The sequence below is a fragment of the Lepidochelys kempii genome, chromosome 1, assembly GCF_965140285.1.
Source record: "Lepidochelys kempii isolate rLepKem1 chromosome 1, rLepKem1.hap1, whole genome shotgun sequence".
Taxonomy (NCBI): Eukaryota; Metazoa; Chordata; order Testudines; family Cheloniidae; genus Lepidochelys; species Lepidochelys kempii.
The window spans coordinates 262,495,776-262,521,230 of NC_136380.1; the positions used below are offsets into that span (position 1 = coordinate 262,495,776).

The 25,455-nt window shown below is 42.7% G+C and overlaps 1 protein-coding gene across 6 annotated transcripts in view; it reads right to left on the reverse strand.

Moving 5' to 3' along the window:
- Window positions 1-25,455, reverse strand: part of TCF20 (transcription factor 20) — a 213,326-nt gene that overhangs the window by 1,882 nt on the left and 185,989 nt on the right. For 4 of the 6 annotated variants that reach the window (XM_073327262.2, XM_073327263.2, XM_073327261.2 and 1 more), the window contains exons 3-5: window positions 21,339-21,432; window positions 11,653-11,702; window positions 7,504-7,631 (exon numbers count right to left, since the gene is read on the reverse strand). In XM_073327262.2, the coding sequence (XP_073183363.1) occupies window positions 7,548-7,631; window positions 11,653-11,702; window positions 21,339-21,432 (228 nt within the window). In that variant the 3' untranslated portion in view covers window positions 7,504-7,547. Of the gene's footprint in view, window positions 1-7,503; window positions 7,632-11,652; window positions 11,703-21,338; window positions 21,433-25,455 lie in introns of those variants that run through there. The other 2 variants (XM_073327266.2, XM_073327267.2) reach the window with 2 other exon arrangements.

Genomic DNA, 25,455 nt, shown 5'->3' on the forward strand with positions numbered 1-25,455 from the left:
CTCACTAGAGGGAGGATGAGCCTCATTTTGTGTATAGTTTACATTTCCTTATGCTGTTTTCTTGTAGTAGGTTGCAGACTGCAGGGTTACGTAAGATTAGTGTAAGGAACAGACTTGGCGTGTCTTCAGGCAAAACTTCAAACTCTGGAACGGCCAGTCCTTCTCTAGGATGTTTAGTATTTCAACTGTACAGATCAAGAAATCCCATGAGGAAAGATACAGAACTCCAGGAGTTTAAGTATTGTTGAGACTGAGGTAGCTCAAAACAGGAGTCGAATTCTCCGCAATTAAAGCCACACTTCCTGTTAATTTTTCTAGGAAACACCTCGCTCTCCCTTAACAAGTTGCCACTGCTAAGAAAACTTAAAAGATTTAAATATCGTATTCCTTCCTGAGACCCAAGATTAAGTTATTCTGCAAGAATAGTCCTTTGCTGTAGCTCATGTAACACTCGTATATCCTTTCATAAATGAGCTCAAGTCAAAAACAAAAACCACAATTTATGCTGAACGTATGTACTGCAGTTAATAGCATTACGGGTGCATACACAAAACACACCTACTACTGGCAGTTAGAATTCCAGGACGCCCTGCTGGCTGTGCTATGAAAAGATAAGCTACTCTGGGTATCAGCACACAAAGTAGATCCCATCCCAGCAAGCATACTACTTTACTGCTAAAATTTTCACATGCAGCAATACAAGGCTAAGAGCAAACAAAAAGACATGAGGCAAGTATGTAAAAAATAAACTACTATAAAGAGGTGATATCATTGAAGGAGAGAGGGAAATTCCTAGAAGTAACAGCTCAGGCAGCTAATCCTTGTTGGTATTCATTATTGTGCAACTGTAAGCCCTTATTGAAGGAGTAGCAAGTCCATGCTGCTGCCTCTGGCTTCTGGACAACTGTGGCTTGCCCATGCTTGGAAGCAATCCAGCGCATTAGGCACTGACTCAGGGAAGGAACAGGCTCACCATATACAAAGACACCCCCTGTTCCTGGAAAAAATCCAGAGCACCAGGCACACTCACCCACAGTCACTCGTATCTGGAATTGATACAAATGTTCTAGGGGCAAATTGGCTCAGGAAGAGAGGAGCAGCAAACAGACACACAACCCACTGCCATTCCTGAACTTGATCCAGAGCACTAGAGTGCAGGCCCCTTTTTCCCTTACTGGGATCAGAATGAAAGCAGCCAAAAACAAAGAAAAAAAACTCCAACCACACCAACAGCCAATCCTTCTATTTTAGCAGACAACTTTACAGCCATTTCCACCAAAAGCAGCAAAGGGACACACATCTGTCCCACTGTGGGAAGATAGTTTCCCTAAACTACCATGCATATCACAGTTATTCAAACTTACAAGAATAGCTTTGATTGGAGGGGAGGGAGTGCAGGGCCAAATTAGAGGAAAGGATCCATAAGACATTCTCTACTGAAAAAGGGTGGGGAGAGACACCAGTATCTCCAAATTAGAAGTATCTGGGAGAAGAGAAGAGGTGGGGAGAATGCAACACCCAGCTTCAGGCACAGCATTCATATACTCGTGGTATTATCCCCCTTTCCTCTCTCCTGGGGGATTCTCAAATCCTTGTCATCGTTTTGAGGACGCCTTAACTCATACTACTCCATACTTTCACACTAGGCTTTTTATTCAGAGCTTATGGGCCAGATCCGTGGCTCCTTGTCTGGCCTCTACACACCCCTCCTCCCGTGCAAACTGGCCCTAAAAATGGCCCAACAAAGCTGCTGGAAATTCTAGCGATGGAGGAGAATCCTCAGCAGGCATAATCAGCTCTGCAACACCCCGCTTTTCTCCCCCCTCCCATGCTCACATAAGGGAGCATCTTGGGGGTGGGAGGGAACGCGCTGAGGGAGCATCTAGCTCCAGTGACACCTGGCCAGTAGAACAGCTCTAGCAGGCAGTTACAAGCAAGCCGAGGTTTGAGGAGCACGGAAGCCGCTTTTACTTCTGCTAAGGGCTAAACTGGCTCCAAGGACTGAAGGAGCAAAAAGATGCTTTAAATCACCTCCCTCTTTTCCTTGGAGTCCTGTGCCTAGCACTGGCCAACCAGATTTGGTAGCCATATACAAGCCCTACTATATGGGTTAAAAGTAGAAGTTATTTAACAGTTTTCACTAAGCTGTACAGGAGGGGGCTTGCATCATCAGGCTCTAGCCTTGTACCCTCCAGTTAGAGCTTCCGTGGCCTGAGAGGCAGGAATCTCAACTTACACCAAAACAGGAATAGCAGCAATGTACTATAAACCTTCCACTTCCCAAAACAAATACCCAATGTGGAGAGACTATTTATTGCCATTCCTCCAACAAAAATATCCATGAGGGTGGAAGAACTAACAAGCTCCAGAGAAGACAGTAGTGGGTAACAAGACCATGACCCACACATATATAAATGAGCGTACTGTGAGATGTAGACTGGGCCGCTTGGAGAGTCCCTGAAACCAGGCAACAGCCCTATAACCAGAGTTCTGACCTGCACTGCATTATGCACTATCTTCTACATTAGAGCTACTTCAGGCTCTCTGGCCCAATGCATTGCCTATCAGGTGGTAGTTTGCAGGACAGGGGCTGCTGGCTGGTAGTGGAAGCAGCTGCTTCTCAAGCTGCAGCTCTGGACTCCCTGTTCCTCTACTCCCAGAAGCAAAGAGGCCTATGAGGGAAGGAGGGAAGCTGCCCATGAGTCGTCTGCAGTAGTCAGACAGGAGAGGCTGCTGCTGGGCTTACACAGGAGGGGGAGGAAAAATGAGCAAAAACAGCCCTGCAGCTTAAGAGCCTGATGTGGTCCCTGTTCCCCCCTGTGAATAATGTCTAGGGCTAGGCTCCTTCCCAAAATCTAACACTGGCTCCTCCTGAGCAGCTTCAGTCTTTAGCTCACTGGCCTCTCTATACTCCTTGGAGGGAAGGGGTACGGGGTGGAGGGGGAGGGGAGAAAGAGAATCACCACCAACAGCAGCCCCTTGGGAGGGACAGAGGAGGATGGCAAATCAGCAGTGTGTGTGAATGGGCATGATTGGAATATGGGAGGCTACATACATTTGGGGGCCTCATTAATTGTATGGGGATGTTGCAAGAATTAATTTGGGAGCAGTCTGGGCAGGGATCACTCAGGCCCTCACCCTGGTGCCCCATGAAAAGCCTATGTAGAGAGCCCATTCCTGAATCCACCAGAAGCCTGGAAAGGGACCCCACATATACCTGACCCTAAAAGTGGAACACTTTTGTTTTGTTGTATGTCATACCACAAGCAACAGATACTTCTTGTTTATGGTGTGACATTCAACAAAACACCAGTGTCATTTGTCACACACTGTGGTGGCGTATTTTTCACATTGGCAGGTTGGATGGTTGAGAGGCATGCCCACAACTTCCCATGGGGAGCAGAAGAATGTTGGGGGAGGGGAGAGGTAGAGGCAGAGTTGGAAAGGGAAAGAAGTTGTTAAAAGAACCGTTTTCCCCCTCTCTCTCACTCTAATCTTCCCCCTCACCTAACAGCGCTTGTCAAAAGCAAGGGCAAATGCCCTGGATTCACTGTTTCCTTATTGGAGGAACTTCTAGAAGGAGGGGAGGAACAAAATACAATGATTATTATTAATAATAATACTTTGAGCACCATAGCTGTACAAAGCACTTTATAAAGCTAAGACGACAGGTATCTGTCTCGTGGAACTTAAAACGAATCAAGCATAAAACTCAAAGTAGACTGCCCTGCGAGAGGGGATTAACATTGGAAAACTATGCCGTGACTTTCCTCTAAGAACACACAAGTCAAGCAACTTGAAATTGAAAAACCCACATGAAAAAAATTAAGGGCACATTAATGTTCACTGACTCCTTAAGTCTTATAAAACAAAGATCTAACAGTTATCAGGGTGGATAAAAATAATTTAAAAATAATTAAAAACAATTTTTTTTATTTAAATTAAATACAGGTTTGTTTTTTAAAATTAAACTTGAAACTCACAACCTATATTAAGGCCTGGAACCAGACTTTGCTGTACTGCTAAACAACTTTTGAGAGCAGGAGCCACGTCTGCAGGTGTAGAGAATATCTTCCTCATTTCAGTTTATTCAACTAGTTCAATTCAATTACTAATTAATTCAAAGTTAAGAAATTAAGTCAGAATTGAAAAAGTAGGAAATACTGTCTTCCTCTTCCAATCTATGAATAAGAACTAGGTGTGAGAGGATGAGATCTCCTAGTTCTAAAATCTTTAATGGCATAGTGACCAGAAACAATCAGTTCAATCTACTTACTATAGACAACACTTCCCTTTAATAAATGTGACAGTTTTACTTCTAAAACATGTTTTAATAAACTTTTAGATGAACTTTTTTTCCTTAAGTATCAAGCACATTTAAGGTGGTTCTATTTAATACATTTAAAATGCTGTTTTAATTGAATTTTAATTTCCATCCAAATAGAGCTTAATACAAATAACAAGTAAAAAATTAATAAATAAGAAATGCATCAATCATTCATTTTCTATCATAAAATGTAAAAATTAAGAATTTCAATAAATGCAAGTTAAGCTATATAACCGCTTAAATAAATGTGTATAGATACAGTGTATCCACCTGGTTAGGAAAAAGAAGGACCAATTTTAATGTAAAGGTTATATAGTTGCAAATCAGCATGTTTTAATGGTTACCAGCCAGTGAGAATCAACCTCTCTTTAGCAAAACAACTAAAAAGTACAAATGCAAAACAAAATTAAAATCTATTCTTTTAACCAAGGTTTCCTGGTTTATGATTTAAAATATGATTAAAATCAGTAATTTAAATGGCTTTTATTTAAACAGTCCACCCTGATTATCATAAAGAAGCCAGCTCCATGTCTGCTCAAGTTTACAGAGCTGTAAAAGACGCTAGCAATACACTCTGCTAGACCATTATCCAATTATTTCTCAACCACACCATCATTTACACTTTATGGAAAACAAAAATAAAGTTGAATTAAAAAAATCTTGATGAGCTTTACTATTTAGGAAAAATGGACAATAAATATTAATGGTTAATTTTGTCTAAATAGCTATTTTTCTTTAATGAAAGTCTCAGAATGTAAGAGTACTAAAAATCAAAGAAGAACTGAGCTAAACCAAGCCAACAGCCACATCACAGTCCTAATACCAAATACTAGCCGTTTTCTGCTGTTGCACATATAAAATAAAAAACAATTTATTAAGTCTCACTTCCTTCATATAAAATACCACAAAAAACACTTTGTAGTCACTTGACTAGAGAAATGAGGAAGGTTTTAAGGCAAGACTTAACAGGAAGCGGCTGGGAAGAGAAGCGAGTCAAGAAGGGGGAAACAGCTTTAGTTAGATAAGGCAGCAGAAGTAAAAAAGAGCAACTCTCATCTGCAGAATCAGGGAAAACGAACAGAGGCAAGCAAGACCAGGTAACGCAAACGAGCAACGGAATGAGGTCAAGTGCCAACTCGAGGGTGACTGGGGACACCTGCTCCAACAGGACTCAGATTGCAAACTCATTTCATTTATGGCTTGTCTTCATGTATAGCGCTACAGTGGCGCAACTGCTAGCACTTTAGCAAAGAGGCTCCTACACCGAGAGGTAGGACCCTACTAAATTTACGGCCATGAAAAATGTATCACGGACCATGAAATCTGGTCTCCCTCTGTGAAATCTGGTCTTTTATGTGCTTTTACCCTATATTATATAGGGGGAGACCAGTGTTTCTCAAATTGGGGGTCCTGACCAAAAGGAAGTTGCAGGGGGGAAGGGTGTCACAAAGTTATTTGTGGTGGTGGTGGTGGGGGGGGTGTCACGGTATTGCCACCCTTACTTCTGTGCTGCCTTCAGAGCTGGGCAGCCAGAGAGCAGAAGCTGTTGGCTGGGGTCCCAGCTCTGAAGGCAACGCCCCACAGCAGTAGCACAGAAGTAAGGGTGGCAATACGATGCCATGTCACCCTTCCTTCTGCGCTCTGCCTTCAGAGCTGGGTGGCTGGAGAGAGGCGGCTGCTGACTGAGTGCCCAGCTCTGAAGGCAGCAGGGCAAAAATAAGGGTGACAACACCATACCATGCCATCTTTATTTCTGTGCTGCTGGTGGCAGCAGCTCTGCCTTCAGAGCTGGGCTCCCAGCCAGCAGCCGCCGCTCTCCGGCCGCCCAGCTCTGAAGGCAGCGCCACCACCAGCAGCAGTGCAGAAGTAAGGGTAACAGTACCACAACCCCCCCTACAATAACCTTGTGACCCCCCCCAGCTCCTTTTTGGGTCAGGACCCCTACAATTACAATATTGTGAAATTTCAAGTTTTAAATATCTGAAATAATGAAATTTACTATTTTAAAAATCCTTTGACTGTGAAATAGACCAAAATGGACCGTGAATTTCATAGGGCACTACCGATAGGAGAGCTTCTCCCACCAGCGCAGTTAATCCACATCCCCGAGACAATAGCTATAATTGGCAGGAGAAGCTCTCCCGTCAACACAGTGCTAGTTTACATGGGGGGTTAGGATGGTATAACTACATCACTCAGGAGTGTGGATTTTTCACACCCCGAGCGACGTAGTTATATCGATAAAGGTCTGTGGTACAGATCTGGCCTTAGGTCACCAACTGCCATCAGATAGCAATGACTTTTGATTTTGGGTGTTCTGCATATTTATAGTGATCTGCAAGCTAACTAGATAACTAAATGGATATTCTGCAGAGCCAGGGTATGAGGAGATGCATTTCTCAATAGCTTTGCATTTTGGTAACCAACAATAGTAAGGGAGTAAATACAAGGATAAACGTTAGAGTCATGAGATTATGGCCACACAGATACAACTCTACCTACTTCAGCTCCAGTCTGGTTGGACAGGCAGGAGAAAGGGCTTTGGGGTGGGTGGGGGGAAGGGAGGGAGAGTGTAACAGACCCCTAGTAAGAATCACCACTTGCACCAATTTGGGTAGAGGTATCCTGCATCCTAAAAGTGAGAGGCCTGCACGACTATAATCACTGCACAATTATAATCATCTTGAAATATCAATGCAATTTAATTCTGACCTGGTAACATCCATGTTACAAAACTGCAAGGACAATAAGACTAGTTTATTCCAAAGTACAAAGTTTAAGAAGGTGGCAATCCTACATCTAAGTGAGGTGGTAGGGTTGTTTTTTGGTTTGTTTGATGGTTTTTGGAAGTTCACTATTTAGGTTCCATAAAATTAAGGAAAAATTTCTGCCAGATTCTGATGCACATGGAAGAGAAAAGTACGAATGGACGTTTCTGGTACTGAATATGGGAGTTGGATGAAATCCAGCAACAGTAGAGGAGGTCAGTTATTAAGCTTTGCCCTTCACCTGTAAACAGAGGGAATTGCTAAAGAAATACAAAAATGAAACTGCTAGCCTGAACAAAATGGAGTGACAAAAATCAAAGCAATCCCAATCTCTGCGTGTGTACAAACTGCCCCCACAGAAGTGGAGAGAGGGCATGGGGGGAACTGGAAGTCCTCCCCCCAACTCACCTGTGCTTGCTTTTATTTCCATTCCCAGGAGCACACTTCCCCCCTCACCCCCGCTCCGACTGCTCTGTGCTGAGACTGCCTTTCACCATCTTGTTCTGCAAGGAGGGAAGAGAGCAAGGAAGGAGGGGCTGATGAACGAAACCAGAAGGAGGAGGAGCAGGGAGGTATGAGTAAGAGACAGGGGAAGGAAAGAGAGGCACACAGAGAATGAAAGAGAGAAAGAAAAGTCAGTACACTGGAATGAGTTATTCAGATTTTCAGACAGGATTTTCCCCATGACAAGAGTTGTCATTAAGCAAGAGTGGAGAGTTTGGTATTAAATTTAAAAAAATATATACAGAATTTCACAAGAAAAAGCAAAACTTCTCAATAAAACCCTTTAAAGGTGACTTGCAAAGGATTTCTTAAACATTGGGCATGTGCCCTTTTACGGTCTATACAAGAGGCTTGAAAGTTCTCTTCCCCAACACTGTTACTCAACCCTAAAAATATAAGGAATGTTGAGCATGGCCATCCCTGGCTCTGCTGGAGCACCTACTGGATGGGTCAGAGGATTTATAAAGTTAGCTCTCAAACCTCAGTTAAAGAGATGGTGTGTCTGGTGTTAATTAGCTACTGAGGTTACATAGGCATTAACAAAAAGCAAAGAGCTTTAAACAGTCTAACTAAAAGTCCCTTCCCCTCTCAGTTACTCAACTTTCACCCTTCTGGCTCTCGCAAAGTCACAGTTTAACTTTTTCTCCAGTGAGTCATTTTAACACAGTGGTTCTCAGCCTTTTCCACATCAAGACCCCTTTTTCCATATCAGGATCACCCCTCAACCATCTCTCGCTAGCCTCCCCACCCTCCCATTTACAATATTGGAAGGGTAAGGTGGTCATGACCGCCAGGCTGAGAAACCATGTATTTCTTCCCAGGAAGATTTGGAGCAAACTAATGCTGATCAGTGAAGCATTCAGCAAGGGCAGAGCAACATTCAAGCAAGGAAAATCCTTCCATTCTCTCTTGAGCTCAAACAAGTGACTCAAAACTGTACCATGAACGAACTTCAGTGTGAAAGAGAAGCTGCAGATGACGAATGCCAATTTCTTCCCATAAAATAGGCAAAAGATCTGTACTGGGCTTAATGTTAGTAAATGTCACACTTTCACAACTTCATCACGTACCTGTTTCAGTTCCACTGCCATCCCCTGTCCCTTCAAAGCTTAGCAGGGAACTGAACTGTGTTCATATAGCTTATAAAACAGACTGCATTCTAGTCACAAGGCAGCTGTGTTTTAATGTTTTCCTATCAAAGTTTGGGGACCATCATTGCAAATACTAATACAGTAACTCCTCACTTAACGTTGTAGTTATGTTCCTGAAAAATGCGATATTAAGCGAATCCAATTTTCCCATAAGAATTAATGTAAATAGGGGGGTTAGGTTCCAGGGAACTTTTTTTCACCAGACAAAAAAAAGTACACACATATATATACACACACACACAGTATAAGTTTTAAACAAACAATTTAATACTGTTCACAGCAATGATGATTGTGGAGCTTGGTTGAGGTGGGGGAGTCAGAGGGTGGGATATTGCCCAGGGAATGCCTTGCTGCTAAATGATGAACTAGCACGTGGCTGAGCCCTCACGGGTTAACACGTTGTTAACGTAGCTTCACACTCTACAAGGCAGCAGGAATGGAGGGAGGGGAGACAGCATGGCAGGCAGAGACAGAGACACACACCCTGTGTGTGAGAGAGAGAGATGCACATTGCCCCTTTAAGTACGCTGAACCACTCTAAGTAGACTGTCTTTTTAAGTAGACCAGGAAGTTGAGACAGCAGCTGCTGCCAGCACGCTCCCTCCGTCCTAAGCCCTGTCGTTTCCCCACCCTGCTCATGGAGATGTGGGGAGGGGGACACCCTGATATTAGCTTCCCTCTTCCGTCCCTACCCCCCACACCACCACCCTGCGCCGCCCAGCAAGCAGGAGGCTCCTGGGAGCAGCTCCAAGGCAGAGGGCAGGAGCAGCACATGGCAGTGGGGGGAGGGACAGCTGAACTGCCCGGCAATTCATAGCCTGCTGGGTGGCTGCTGCACAGGGAACTTAGGGGAGCTGATATGGGAGTTGCCGGTCCACCCTGGTTTTAAGCCCCCACCAGCGAGCTCCAACAGGCTGCTCTTTCTGCAAGCAGTGGACAAAGCAGGCAGCTGCCAAACAACGTTATAAGGGAGCATTGCACAACTTCAAACAAGCATGTTTTCTAATTGATCAGCAACGTAACAACAAAACATCGTTAACTGGGACGACTTTAAGTGAGAAGTTACTGTACAGCACTTCCAACTCAACCTATCTGCAAGAACTGAATGCTGGAAAACTTTAGAAGTTTATTTTATTTTAATTTTTTTAACCCTATAACACAGGGGTTCTCAACTTCATTGCACTGCAATCCCCTTCTGACAACAAAAATTACTACCTGACCCCAGGAGGGGGGACTGAAGCCTGAGCCCACTTGAGCCCTGCCACCCCAGTTCAGAGGGCGGGGAGGGGGAGGACACACAACAAGACAAAGCCCAAGCCCCACCGCCCCAGGTGGGGAGGCCAAAACCCAAGGGCTTCAGCACCAGGCAGGGGCTTGGTAACCTGAATCCCTGCCGCCAAGGGGCTTTGGCTTTGGCCCAGGCTCCGGGTGGTGGGCTCGGGCTTTGGCCCAGGCTCCGGGTGGTGGGCTCGGGCTTTGGCTTCAGCCCTGGGTGGTGGAAATTGGGCTTCAGGCCTAGGCCTCAGCAAGTCTGAGACAGCCCTGGTGACCCCATTAAAATGGGGTCATAACCCCCTTTTGGGTCCCAAACCATAGTTTGAGAATGGCTGCTATAACATGTCTTGTCAGTGGACAGCAAAACCAGGAAATCCTTGTGTTACAGATCCTTCACAATCACACTAGACAACTGTCAGGAAAAGACCACACCAGTTTCATCCAGCTGTTGGGGCAGTTCACACCTTTCAGTTACTGTTTCAGGTTGCCTGTAGATTCAGGCAGGCACTAGTGCATTGCTTTATGCTTGTTCCACATTTCTGAGGTTCTCTCTGCAACCATAAGGACTACAATTTTTTTTTTTTTTTAATGAAAGGATGAGAAAAAGGGAGGCTGATCACTGCTTACAAATTGAGAACCAATGTCCTAGAGTCTTCCAGGCTAGACAGGATTTGAATTTCTAACGTAAAAAACAAACCACCACTATTTTTTAAGAAGTGTGGGGGTAAATACATAAAAATAGCTTGTTGTGGTAAAACCACTTGCTCAGTATACTTTTCTCCTTTACACAGATTTTCTTTCAGAACTACCTTGTAAAAATACCAGAAGCCACCAGATGTCAGTCTAATCCAAGGCACAGCAGAAGAGAGCTGCTGACAAGTACCTGAATGGAGTAACTGAAACCTGACTTCTCTGAAGCATTCTTGCAAGTGCTAAGGAGCAGAATCCCCCTCTCCCAAAATCTAAATTACAAGTGGTGCTGTCTATACTCTCATACAATTTAAACAGATTTCTATTAGCCACCAGAAACGCCATTCCTCCTGACATTTTCAATCTCCTAGTTATACAGGCGGATGCTTCCGTAACTTGTACTGAGGATGTACAAGGCAGCAGAATCAGCTGAGTAACTGTACTCAACCTGGTAACTGCTGAACTATGACAAGCTGCTTCTATTTCTGGCAAGTCCTTGCTTCCAACAGCTGAGTGAATTTTTTTCCATGAGATGTTTTTCCTTCCTTCTTGCATTCCTGGTAAATCCCAGAAAGAACCTTCACCAAAAAGTTGCAGTACAGAACTCAAAAAGTAGTAGTGTATTGATTGTACCATAAAAGATAGGGAATTAGGCTGGGTTTCATATAGTCTCTCTGAAGGTCCAGACAGCAACTAGCAAAGACATACAGTAGGCTTCACATATCTTCTTAAGCAATCTGTATTCTTCTAGGTAGAAACTCATCCCCAAAAATGCATTCCCCATAGAACAACCCACCCACACGGCTTCATCTAAAAGCATCTCCTCCCTCTCAAACACGTTATCTGGGTATAAAATTACTTCATTAAAACAAATGTAGACAGAGCCCAGTGGAGGATAGCACTGAATGGACCTAGCAGGGAAGAGGTTTCCTCTTACCTTGTGCTTGGGGCACCTCACTGAGAAATTCTCTTCGTTTAGTAAACAATCTAGAGGAGAAGACAGACAGCAATTTGATTATTTTATTTATAAAAGTATACCTTGCATAATGTGTGTACACTCATCATACCTTTCAGATAGATGTATTCAGAGATCTCTTCTAGAATTACTAGAAGGGTTTTTTTTTGGAGGAAAGGGGTTTCAGGAATATTTTAGTAAATTAAGTTACCAAGAGACCTGAGTGATATTGTCCTTACTGCAATCAATATGCCAAGCCTAAATTTCCCCAAATGCCTCATTGCTGCATAATGAGTAAAAGTCAGAGCAAACCCACAAATCTCTCCTAGCTTCATGGATTCTAACCCTTAGAAATACAAAGACAGGAAAGACCAGATACACTCATCTCATCTTAGCATATTATCCCTGCTTTATGTTTCAGAGGAAAGGGACTTCCCCTCATGTTTATCACAAAGTACCTGTAATATCAGGGGCAGAAAAAAGTTGGTGTGTGTCTTGTGACTTATTTCCAACCCCAAATCTAGTGATCAAGTTTTGTTCATTGACACCATGCTTGATATACCACAGGGTCATTCATATTGCTCTTGGATCTGCTTCCACACTCTGTAAATGTGAAGCTTCACTAATCTAGGAAACAGTTTAATGACTTCACATTTTTTAAGGACACTAGAACAGATCAAGTTTGTTTTTAAAAGTGACTTTAGCATTGTTAACAAGTGCTACATTAACAGCTCCTGGAACTGTAAGTGCTATATCCATAGAAGAGGGTGCACTAAAGCCAACAAGGCAGTGCAAACTTTGGCGCTCCAGCCTTCTACTTAGGGATTTCCAAGAGCCCCACATTTCCATTTCACAATCAAATCTTGAAGCAGCAGTGCCCTCTCCATCGGGGGTTCAGCTGCATCTGCTAGGTATTGTCATCTATGGTGCTACCCCACTCTTGGTCATCTTTTGACATCACCTCCAAATACCTGATGTTACTCAGCCAGCATCTCATTATTTCTGGTGGATCATCAGTGTAAAAATTCAGCAAGGCATTTATGACCACATGTCCTCTCCAGTGTCCCCAGATTGCCAGCAAGTATCGCAGTGGTTAATAAAATGTGCTAATTAAAAAACTTTTAAAAGTATATAGCATAACTACGGCTCTCTGCTGTTCCAATCTGCTAGATGAGCTTAAACAGACAGCACCTAGGGCTCCAGGGCAACGCTTTCCAGACACCCAAGCAGAGTTTGCTTTGCTGGTAAGAAATGCTTCTCAGTTTCAAGATCAATGCCTCTGGCCTGAGTCAAAAGGAAGTAGCATGCAATAGGCTTCATTACTTCAGAGATTTAAAAAAGAGAGAGAATAAAAACCCTTATCCCTGCGCTAAGGGCAATAATTTCAAATTCAAATTTCAATTTCAAAAGTATAGGAAAGACTGTCTCATTATAAAGATAGGAATTTTGCACAATGAGACTGTACCATGAATTATCATTGTACAACACTGTAACCATCAGAACAAACCCAAAAATAATGAAAAGTGAAGATGTTTTCTCCTTTTAGTGAATTCAGCACTGGTGACAGATGAATCCTCCATTCATCCCCAGATGGGAAGGGCACATGTGGAGGGGGGCAGTATAAGCTTCCACACACTGTTTTCTGTCAAGATACCTCATGCCCTGGATCTGGACCACGTGTGGGGGTGAGAAAAGCTCAATATCTATTATTCATTCTTTGTCGTTTTTTTACCATAAATGTTAACATTGGAGCCAATTAATGCCAACTGTGGTAATTAGTGTTAAAGGTTAGGGACGCTGATCTCCACACTGGAATGGGAGAGACACCCTGAGCTCATTTCACAACAGCCACTGACTATTCATAAGATGGAAAAAACTTTTGCTTACTAACAACTTGGCCTGGGTTTTAACTGGTGACCTAAGGTAACACATTTAATTTCCCAGTCAAGTAAACTTTATAAATCAGCTCCAAGAGGTAATTTTAGATAGCAAGACAACAATACATCAAGCTATGGTCAGTTCAAGGAGGAAGATGAAAAGGCAGCCACACACCTTGTTTGAGCAGGTTTTCCTGCATGGAAGAGTCAGGGAAAATGTACAACAAAGGATAATTTTAACAAGCAATTATGCTTATATCTCCTTGTACTTTGTCTCTCTCTCTGGTTTGTTACCCTTCACAAAGAATATTTGCAAGCAAAGAGGACTTTTGTCCCTTAAGAGTTCATCATTTGCTAGTTATTCTGTTTATAGAGTACATATCCTTTGTTTGTGATATCACATAATATGGATGCTGTGGAGACAACTGTGATGTAACAATCAGGATTTGACTCCAGGTGGGAAAGAAAAAAAAATAGAGGGAGTGGATGCGAAATCTCAAGAAACAAGAATCCTGTTTCCATGGAGATGTCTCTAGGACTAAGTTATCTCAGACGTCAGTGATTCTTTATAAATCTGAACAGATGAAAGCTAAACACAGATGAAACGTTAACAATAGCCATTTCCATATTATTATTATTACCATAGTGAAAAGCACCATAAAGTCACATCAAAACGAACAGTAAACACAACACAACACACAGGAGTCATGGGCAAGCAATCTTCCTCCACACGTCCTTACACAGCCTCGTGAAACATGCCATTCCACATATCACCCAGTCAGCCACATCGTTGAATCACACTCACCACAGGTGCCCCCTGACCATGGCATTCGGCACCAGTCCCTGCAAAACTTGCTCCCATTCTTCCTCCTCTCACCCAAACCACATGTCCCACAAACTCAAGTTTCCTTTTACCATCTTATTGATATCAGATATCACTTCAGTTATGCTGTACATCTGGGTGATTACCTCCTTCTTAGTGGTGTGCAATGTATAGCTAACATGCAGCAATTGCCTGTAGCATTTCACTTTGAAGGCAGAGAGTGTCAATGTTCTGTTTCTGTAGCATCCACATCTACCATGCATAAAGCAAGATGCTGAAGACGAGACTGCAGCAACTTCATTTTATACTTCATAGTAATACCTTTGCTTCTCTAAATTTGGCTGAGTGTCGTTAGAGCAGTAGCCACGAGTCCAATTCTATGTCGATTTGGCTTTCCTTGTAGTCATGCCACCCCAATATTTGAAGTGTTCAGCATGCTCCAATGCCTCCTCAGATTTGGGTAGAAATTTCTTTGCCTTTTCAACAGGCTTAGATTTCCCCATTGTCTTTGTCCTATCTTCATACAGAAATTATTTAAGTGGCACTGTTTAATTTTGATTTGGAGAGCTAGAGTTCAGCTCTCTTGCACACCAGGATGTCTTATTTTGATAAGGATTATTTTGTATGTAAGGAGATCAAGCACAAAATTGAGTTAGGGTATATAAAAGCATTCATACGTACAGGCTGGAGCAGGTTTATTAACCATGTGCCTCCTCAAGAGCCAATCAGAAACAGTGGTGCAAAACTTGGTTTATTTAGGACCAGGCTAGTGATCTAGGACTGAAAACTGATCTTCAGTGCAGAAGCACAGAGCACTAACTGTTATCCTAAAGGGACATCCCCCAGCAAATTGATCCCCTGTTGAGCTATAAGGACCAGAAATAAAAATAAGAGTCATCCAGTATATTAGTACAAAGTCTTATGATTAGCATTCAGTTCCTGTTTTTGTTGCTTATCGATAATGGACTCGGACACTAAAAGGAGGAAGGTAGCTGTGCTACACTTGTTCTTCTCTGTAGTTCAAATACCAAAATTTAATCTGCTACTAAAATACTTATAAACGATGGGAAGTATTTAGTTTAAAAATCAAACATGCTTGTTACCAAAAATATTCCTAGAATTGTTTTTTAAAAACACAAATAATGCAGAGGGGAGACAGATCAGATGAGGAGCTGGGTGAGAAATTGGGGCTGGCTGGCAAAGAGACTTGGACTAGGAGCCAGTGGGGGCTGGGGATGATGATTGGAAACCAGAGAGAGGGAAAGAAACATATCAATTGAGGAACCAGAAGGGGAGGAACTGGAACTGGCTAGCTGAGGAGAATGGAACTGGTAAAAGGAACCAGGGATGGAGAAGATACAGGACTGGGACAGGGACTAGCTGGAGGAGATGGAGCAGAAATAATCACTTGTGGAGAAATGGGCAGAAGACTCTATATCCAGTAAAGCACACTTGCCTACAGAGCCTGGAATGGAATCCAAGACTCCAGAGTCTCACCATTCCTCTTCTGTTACAAATATCTGTGAAACCCATTTGCAAGGTATCTCATCCCCCTCTAGTACAGGTCCACAGAGAGTATGACAATTTACCACTACTCTCAGTTACCCCGTTAGCTCAAAGAGAAAGTATGTGTGTGGTGGATCTAGATTTCAATCCTGCTAACAACATATGGGTGTCACTATGATGCCACATGATGGAATTTTGGTTTTTTCAAGATCTAGGAAGTTACACATAAAACTATGTTAAAAGAACATGAAGTATTTAAAAATTTTAGGAAATGCCAGCAGTAAGGCTGCCAAATTTGGCCTTCTTGTGCATATGCGTTATGTGACAGTCTTTAAATTACATGATGACATTTTTTCCACAGAACCCATGTTCATTCAGTGCACAGCACAGCACAGCTTCTGTGATGAATCAGGGTTGTGTAGTGGAGGAGACTGTTTATAGGATCCCTCCTTCATGTTGCAGAAGCTGGAAGGTGTGCAGGGAAAGAGGCAGAGGATAGCAGGAAGAAAGATGATGGACTCATGGTTAGGTCAGCTGAATGCTGCCCTGGAAAACTGAATTCTATACCTGCCTCTGCCACAGAATTTTCTTATGTGATGCTGGGCAAGTCACTTAACCCAGACTTTTCACGCATGATCAAGTAATTGAGCATTCCTCATTTTCCAAGTGTGCAGCTTGAGATACTGGGCTCTGATCTGAAGAACAGGTGAGAACCCACAGCTGCAACTGATGTCAATGCAAGCTATGCTTTGAACACATGAAGTGTCATAAAATGCTGAGTACCCTGAAACATAATGTCCTAGGCATCTCAAATTGAGCACCCAAAATTAGTGGACATTTTTTACTTTAATCTCTCTGTGCCTTAGTTCCCCATCTGTAAAATGGGGATAACACTCCACATCTCACAGGGGTGATATGAACATAAATTCATTAGCATTTGTGGAACACTCATGGTACAGTGATGAGCACCACAGAAAAACCCAAGAGAAAATTAATAATTCTGTCTGCAGAGCAGAGTTTGACTAGTGTACAGTCAATAAGGCCTAGAGTCACACACTGAACAATGAGAAAACATAATATTGAATAAAAAGAAAAGGAGTACTTGTGGCATCTTAGAGACTAACCAATTTATTTGAGCATAAGCTTTCGTGAGCTACAGCTCACTTCATCAGATGCATACTGTGGAAAATACAGAAGATGTTTTTATATACACAGACCATGGAAAAATGGGTGTTTATCACTACAAAAGGTTTTCTCCCCCCCCACCCCACTCTCCTGCTGGTAACAGCTTATCTAAAGTGATCACTCTCCTTACAATGTGTATGATAATCAAGGTGGGCCATTTCCAGCACAAATCCAGGGTTTAACAAGAACAAGAACGTCTGAGGAACAGTCCGGGGGGGGGGGGGGGGGGGGGAGAGAGAATAAACAAGGGGAAATAGATTACTTTTTATAATGAATCAACCATTCCCAGTCTCTATTCAAGCCTAAGTTAATTGTATCCAATTTGCAAATTAATTCCAATTCAGCAATCTCTCTTTGGAGTCTGTTTCTGAAGTTTTTCTGTTGTAATATTGCAACTTTCATGTCTGTAATCACGTGACCAGAGAGATTGAAGTGTTCTCCGACTGGTTTATGAATGTTATAATTCTTGACATCTGATTTGTGTCCATTTATTCTTTTACGTAGAGACTGTCCAGTCTGACCAATATACAAGGCAAAGGGGCATTGCTGGCACATGATGGCATATATCACATTGGCAGATGCGCAGGTGAACGAGCCTCTGATAGTGTGGCTGATGTTATTAGGCCCTGTGATGGTGTCCCCTGAATAGATATGTGGGCACAGTTGGCAACGGGCTTTGTTGCAAGGATAGGTTCCTGGGGTAGTGGTTCTGTTGTGTGGTGTGTGGTTGCTGGTGAGTATTCACTTCAGGTTGGGGGGCTGTCTGTAGGCAAGGACTGGCCCGTCTCCCAAGATTTGTGAGAGTGTTGGGTCGTCCTTCAGAATAGGTTGTAGATCCTTGATAATGCGTTGGAGGGGTTTTAGTTGGGATCTGAATGTGATGGCTAGTGGCGTTCTGTTATTTTCTTTGTTAGGCCTGTAGTAGGTGACTTCTGGGAACTCTTCTGGCTCCAGCAATCTGTTTCTTCACTTCCGCAGGTGGGTATTGTAGTTGTAAGAATGCTTGATAGAGATCTTGTAGGTGTTTGTCTGTCTGAGGGGTTGGAGCAAATGCAGTTGTATCGCAGAGCTTGGCTGTAGATAATGGATCATGTGGTATGATCAGGGTGAAAGCTGGAGGCACGTAGGTAGGAATATTGGTCAGTAGGTTTCCGGTATAGGGTGGTGTTTATGTGACCATCGTTTATTAGCACTGAGGTGTCCAGAAAGTGGATCTCTTGTGTGGACTGGACCAGGCTGAGGTTGATGGTGGGATGGAAATTGTTAAAATCATGGTGGAATTCCTCAAGGGCTTCTTTTCCATGGGTCCAGATGATGAAGATGTCATCAATATAACGCAAGTAGAGTAGGGGCATTAGGGGACGAGAGCTGAGGAAGCGTTGTTCTAAGTCAGCCATAAAAATGTTGGTATACTGTGGGGCCATGCAGGTACCCATAGCAGTGCCGCTGATCTGAAGGTATACATTGTCCCCATATGTAAAATAGTTATGGGTAAGGACAAAGTCACAAAGTTCAGCCACCAGGTTAGCCGTGACATTATTGGGGATAGTGTTCTTGATGGCTTGTAGTCCATCTTTGTGTGGAATGTTGGTGTAGAGGGCTTCTACATCCATAGTGGCCAGGATGGTGTTATCAGGAAGATCACCGATGGATTGTAGTTTCCTCAGGAAGTCAGTGGTGTCTCGAAGGTAGCTGGGAGTGCTGGTAGCATAGGGCCTGCGGAGGGAGTCTACATAGCCAGACAATCCTGCTGTCAGGGTGCAAATGCCTGAGATGATGGGGCGCCCAGGATTTCCAGGTTTATGGATCTTGGGTAGTAGATAGAATATTCCAAGTCGGGGTTCCAGGGGTGTGTCTGTGCGGGTTTGTTCTTGTGCTTTTTCAGGGAGTTTCTTGAGCAAATGCTGTAGTTTCTTTTGGTAACTCTCAGTGGGATCAGAGGGTAATGGCTTGTAGAAAGTGGTGTTGGAGAGCTGCCGAGCAGCCTCTTGTTCATATTCCGACCTATTCAGGACGACAACAGCACCTCCTTTGTCAGCCTTTTTGATTATGATGTCAGAGTGGTTTCTGAGGCTGTGGATGGCACTGTGTTCTGCACGGCTGAGGTTGTGGGGCAAGTGATGCTGCTTTTCCACAATTTCAGCCCATGCACATCGGCGGAAGCACTCTATGTAGAAGTCCAGTCTGCTGTCTTGACCTTCAGGAGGAGTCCACCTGGAATCCTTCTTTTTGTATGTGTGTATAAAAACATCTTCTGTATTTTCCACAGTCTGCATCCGACGAAGTGGGCTGTAGCTCACGAAAGCTTACGCTCAAATAAATTGGTTAGTCTCTAAGATGCCACAAGTCCTCCTTTTCTTTTTGCGAATACAGACTAACACAGCTGTTACTCTGAAACCTGTCATAATATTGAATAGCTACTCATTAAATGAGCACCATAAATTCTGTGCACTGAATAAGGTAGGGGTCCTATGGAAAAAAACAGTATGATCTCGAAAATAAATATTGTATCATAATGCATATGCACAAAGGAGCTGCATTATGATTGCAGAGGCAATTTACTTCAGGCATTTCCTGACTGCTTGACTCTGTAATATTAATAAAGTCCTTTTAACATAGTTTTTTGGTGTGTAATTTTAAAGTGTGTGTCAAGGCCTCATCTACTGTGTAGCATAACTGGATCAAATTCAATGTCAAACAACCCTGAATTCCACGGCAATTTTAATTCTGTTTTATTATTTAGCATTTACGTTGTGGTAGAACGTAGAGGACCAATAGGTTGGGGCCCTATTGTGCTACGTGCTGTACAGTCATACACAGGAAGATATGAAGTTCAGAAAATTCACCCCTTCCCCTGCAACGAAATATCCTGTATAGGTTTGGCAAGCTGGTCAATCAATCAGTCAAATAAAGTCAGCTGACTACCTATTGTTTGACCTTGGTCAAATATCGTCAAATATTCCAGCAAGAATGCCCTGATGTAGGCAGTGGCTTACCTTTTTGATTGAATCATGGCGCCCTTCTTTCATTTTTTTACAACTTCATTTAATACTGTTTTGCATTTTTCCGAGTTAAAATAACTCAGTTAAGTAACTTGTTTCTTATAATTAAGCATATGTATCTAAGGGCAAGTCTACTGGAGACCATAAGGTCCGACTCTTCTTCGTTACCATTCTTACTGTTCTAATAAATTAGTGCTTTAAAATATTTGATAAATAACTTTTGGACCATTCAAATGCCCAACCCTACTTCTGTCTTCTAAATCAGGAGTTCTCCACCTTTTTCCTTCTGATCTCCCCCCATAATCCCCAACAAGCTATAAAAACTCCACAGCCCACCTCTGCCACAACAACTGTTTTTCTGCATATCCAGTAGATTAAAAGCAAGGGCCAGTGGTACGGGATAGCAAGCAGGGCAATTGCCCAGGGCCCCACGCCACAGGGGGCCCAGCAAAGTTAAGTTGCTTGGACTTTGGCTTCGGTCTTCTGCCTTAGGCCCCAGTGAGTCTAACACCAACCCTGCTCTCTGGTTTATTTTGGCAGACTTCCTCTAACCTGCCCCCTCCCCCGATGTCCCTGGACCACTGGCTGAGAACCACTGTTTTAAATAATCTACGTTTACACCAGACACTACAGTCATAAGGACAACTGCACACACAGATAGCAGTAGTACTCTGATCACTGAGCAAAAGAAGCACCTCCTCTAAAAGCTATACCACCCAGGCTGATATTTCATAGCTGACCAGAACTGAGCAATGTCACTGCTTGGATAAGAGACTTGTGTGTGCACAAATGAGGTGCTGCTGAAGTGGCGTTTATGACTCAGCAGGTGACACTTTCCATTTGGAATCTACTGGGCTAATGCCCAATTGTACTGTTAAGGAGCATGTCATTGCAGGAGGTGCTGTTCTTCAGAAGACATGAAAAATCAGAGGTTCTGATTATTGGGAGTCCTTAAACAGCCTGTACATTTTTCACAGGGAAAGGGGGTTTATCTCCCATGTCTTGGCTAAATTCCAGGTTTTTTAGCTGCATTCTATAAATTTAAAATTCCTTCTGCCGTTTCAAGAAGATTCTTCTACATTTCTCAATCCAACTTGTTCCAAAGTGCTGCTGTGCACTGTTTTATCAGCTGCCATGCTCCACCCTTTTCATTACTGTATTCCCATGGTGGGTTACGAGACTCAGAGTACAGCAGTTTGTAAAGTGCTCTGGGATACTTTGGGGGCAATATGTGTCCTATAAGTGTAAGATATTATTAATCTTATTTGTTCTTACCTGCATCAATGGCACACGGGTAATGGTATCGGAAGGAGCAACCTTTGTTGTAGCAGCCTAAGGTGGCTCCTGGCTCCTGGCAGTGGGAACATTTCTGAAAGGGATGGAAAGATAGAAATATTAGCAAATTGGTGAGCCCTCTATCTCCTCCCTCCACACACCTTTTCCTGGTATTTCCACCACACAAACTTTAGCAGTTTCAGGCACTACTTTCTCAAAATGTATCAAGAACCACCAGGTCCCAAAGATCACTCTTTAGATTACATCCCCTTTAAACATCAAATAATAGGTCCCACCATCCAGTAGGTGAAACAAAGAGGTTTTTCGAACAACATACTTTTGCACAGCAGTGGTACCTGGACTTAATGTACTGTCAAACAGCAGACGGCTCTACCAGATTAACAGAACTTTCAACATTCCTTGCACCTACTAGGACACCATTCTTTCAGAACATAATGATGACCTCAGCACTGGAATTGCAGTATGAAGACTTGAATGTGTCTGTGGCAACTTTAAAATGAGAATTAGCAGTACAGAGAATGGATTAGGGGCCCCAGTTGGTATAAAAATCACTACCTGATTCATCTGGCCAAATCTTCATTACCACTGACATGTCAATCCAAGAGGACTGAGGCCAACCTGAGCATTTTGTCACACAAGATAAAGACGAGGTATACCTGGTGCTAAGGGAAATGCCACTGGGGAAAAAACAGCAATGTCACAAGAATGGCATGTCTCCAAAATAAAGGCCTTCAATGATACAAAGATGTTGGTACAGTAACTCCTCACTTAACTTCCTCCCGCTTAATGTTATTTCAATGTTACGTCCCTGCTCCATAACAGAACACGCTCGTTTAAAGTTGGGCAATGTTCCCTTGTTTGGCCGCCTGCTTTGTCCACAGCTTGCAGGATTCTCCAGAAGAGCAGCGACTTTATAAGAGAGAATTGCACAACTTGTAACAGCGCACCCCAGCGCCTCCTACCTGCCGGCGCATCCTGCGGATCAGTGCCTTCCTCCTGCTCATGGCAGTCAGCCGGCTTGAGGCATTCAGGAGGCTGGGGCAGGGGAGGAGGTGGCGGCATGCAGCCTCCCCCATCCTCTGCCCACAGCAATCAGGTGTTTTGCGGCGTTCAGGAGGTCTGGGGGAGGAGCATGCTCTAGGGAGGAGGTGGAGCGGGGTGGGAAGAGGCGGGGCAAGGGTGGGGGTTTGGGGGAAGGGGTGGAGTGGGTGGGCCAGGGGCAGAGGCGGGGGTTGAGCCCCTTGCAAAGTTGGTGCCTGTGCTTGCACAGTAGGAGAAACTGCCCCTGCAGCTACGCAAGGTGCTTCCTAGCCTACAGTAGTACCTTCAGCCTCCTTGCCTGTCTCATTGTCTGCAGTGGGCTGTGCCTGTGTGGGGTAAAGCGGGGGCAACTCCCAACTACAGTACAGCACCTGTATTAAATTGCTTGTTTAAAATTGTTTAAAACTTATACTGTATATGTATATAATGCCTTTTGTCCGGCAAAAACGAATTTCCCTACAGGGAAATTAGATTTGCTTAACGTAGTTTCTCTTAAAGTTGCATTTTTCAGGAACATAACTACAACATTAAGTGAGGAGTTACTGTACTAGGGCTGTTGATTAATTGCAGTTAACTCATGTGATTAACTCAAAAATATTAACTGCAATTTAAAAATTTAATCACGAATAATCGCAGTTTTAATCACATTGTTAAACAATAGAATACCAGTTGAAATTTATTAAATATTTTGGATTTTTTCCTACATTTTCAAATATATTGATTTGAATTACAATACAGAATAAAAAGTGTACAGTGCTCACTTTATATTATTTTTATTACAAATATTTGCACTGTAAAAATGATAAACAAAAGAAAAAGTATTTTTCAATTCACCTCATACAAGTACTGTAGTGAATCTCTATCATGAAAGTGCAACTTAAATATGTAAAATTGTTTTTGAGTGCAGTTATGTAACCAAAAAAACAAAGCAAAATTTTAGAGTCTACAAGTCCACTCAGTCCTACTTCTCATTCAGCCAATCGCTAAGGCAAAGAAGTTTGTTTACATTTATGGGAGATAATGCTGCCCACTTCACTGTTTTGTTTTTTAATTCAGTTATTTATTTTTTACATAATTCTACATTTGTAAGTTCAACTTTCATGATAAAGAGATTGCACTATAGTACTTGTATTAGGTGAATTCAAAAATGTATTTTTTTACAGTGCAAATATTTGTAATAAAAATAAATATAAAGTGAGGACTGTACACTTTGTATTCTGTATTGTAACTGAAATCAATATTTGAAAATGTAAAAAACATCCAAAAATATTTAAATAAATGGTATTCTATTATTGTTTAACAGTGCAATTAGTCACACAATTAATTTTTTTACATTTATTTTCAGAGTGTGAGAACTTATCTGATGACCATTTTTAATTTCCATTATTTATTCCTAATATCTCAACTGGTTCATATATTTAATCGTTTTATCAGATGGGTGTGAATGCAACAGAGTGTGAGCTATTCACTGACTTACTGCAGCCTTAATGGCTTTAGAGAATTAGGCCTACTGTGTATTTCATTCAGAGAGCAACTTTATAAGTAAAGGAAGTGTTTTTCAAAAGCATAAACTAATGTAAGCTTTTGAAGAAAGCTTGTTTCTGACAGGCTAAAATTTCCCTTCTTTATAAAAGGACCAGTCATGTGGCTAGCACAGATTCCATTTAAGGTTGAAAGCACCACCACAACAAAAAAATCCACCCCAATACCTGCAAGAACACTATGGTTATGAAAAATAAACCCATAACAAACACAGGAAATTCAGTTTTAGAGATAAAATGTGGCAAAAAGCATTACAAAAATAAGTGCTTGAACAATTGGTCAGAATCACCTGAAATTTGGACCGTAACAAATTTGTTTTTTGAACGCAGACTATATATAGATACAGATCTAAAACTGGTCTTATTTCCAAGTAAGTCTCAGATCTGATCCACAGAAAAGTTCCTGTCTCTATAGTAAGCAGGGGGTTATAGTATAACACCCTTTAAAAAAAAAATCAGGAAAAAAATTGACAAAGGTATTCACTGCTCTCCACACCATGCCATGCAGACAATGAAGGATGTAGTTTAACATGTAAATGACTGAGTATAAAAGCAAAATCAGCTCCAACCATATGCCAGGTGCCTCTTTGAATCAAAGCAGATGTAATAAACGGGAAAGTCCGAGATGCCAGTTCTCATGACTTGTACAAATCCAGTCTTCTCACTTATGCCAATGCTCCTTAATCCTGATCTGCAGTATCCTTAACTAAATCAACTCCTGGGTGTCTTTTAAGCAGCAACTCCCAATCATGAAAAACTAGTACAATATTTATGACATAAGAAAATGTCCTTGAGGTCCAGGATAAAAAAGCCAACTAACTTACTTTTACTTGTCAGAAAAAGAAAAAGTACCTGGTTTCCAAAGGTAAAAATTCTAGAACTTTAATTCTATATCTAAGTGCTTGGACCTCTAGGCAAGTTTTGTAATTCACTTACTCATGGGACTATAACCAGCCTCAACATGTAGCAAATGGCTTTTTCTGGCAAACTATCAAGTCCTGCCTGTAAAGTCAACCACAGGAGAATCATATGTACTGTACTCCTGGGGGCATTCTACACTACTGTGCATGCACAGAATTCATGTCTAGTGCATAATTTTTTTTTTCTCCACAGAAAATACATTCTGCTGGAGAGGTACTGCAGTTACCCCTTTTGCCCACTGAAGGCTGCTGTAGCACCAGAAGAGAGAGCAGCCACACCCAGGCAAGAGCAGCCCCCGCTGTGGATAGGGAAGAGAAGAGGCTGCATCCCTCACAGCGCCCTGCCCATAGGTCCAGATCAGGAGGCACAGGATATTGGGAAGGGAAGACAGTGTGGGGCACATGGTGCTGCTGGGGGGGGGGTGTCATAGACTGGGGCTTAGAAGGGCTAGTGGGTGAGGACAGACTGGGATGGGGTATGAATGGGAGTGGGGGGTACAGAACCACATGGGGACACGGTGGCTCAGTGGGGGAGTAGGGACACATGGGGACAGGGGCAGATGTGTTTGACTGAATGAGAAAGGCTAGGGGTCA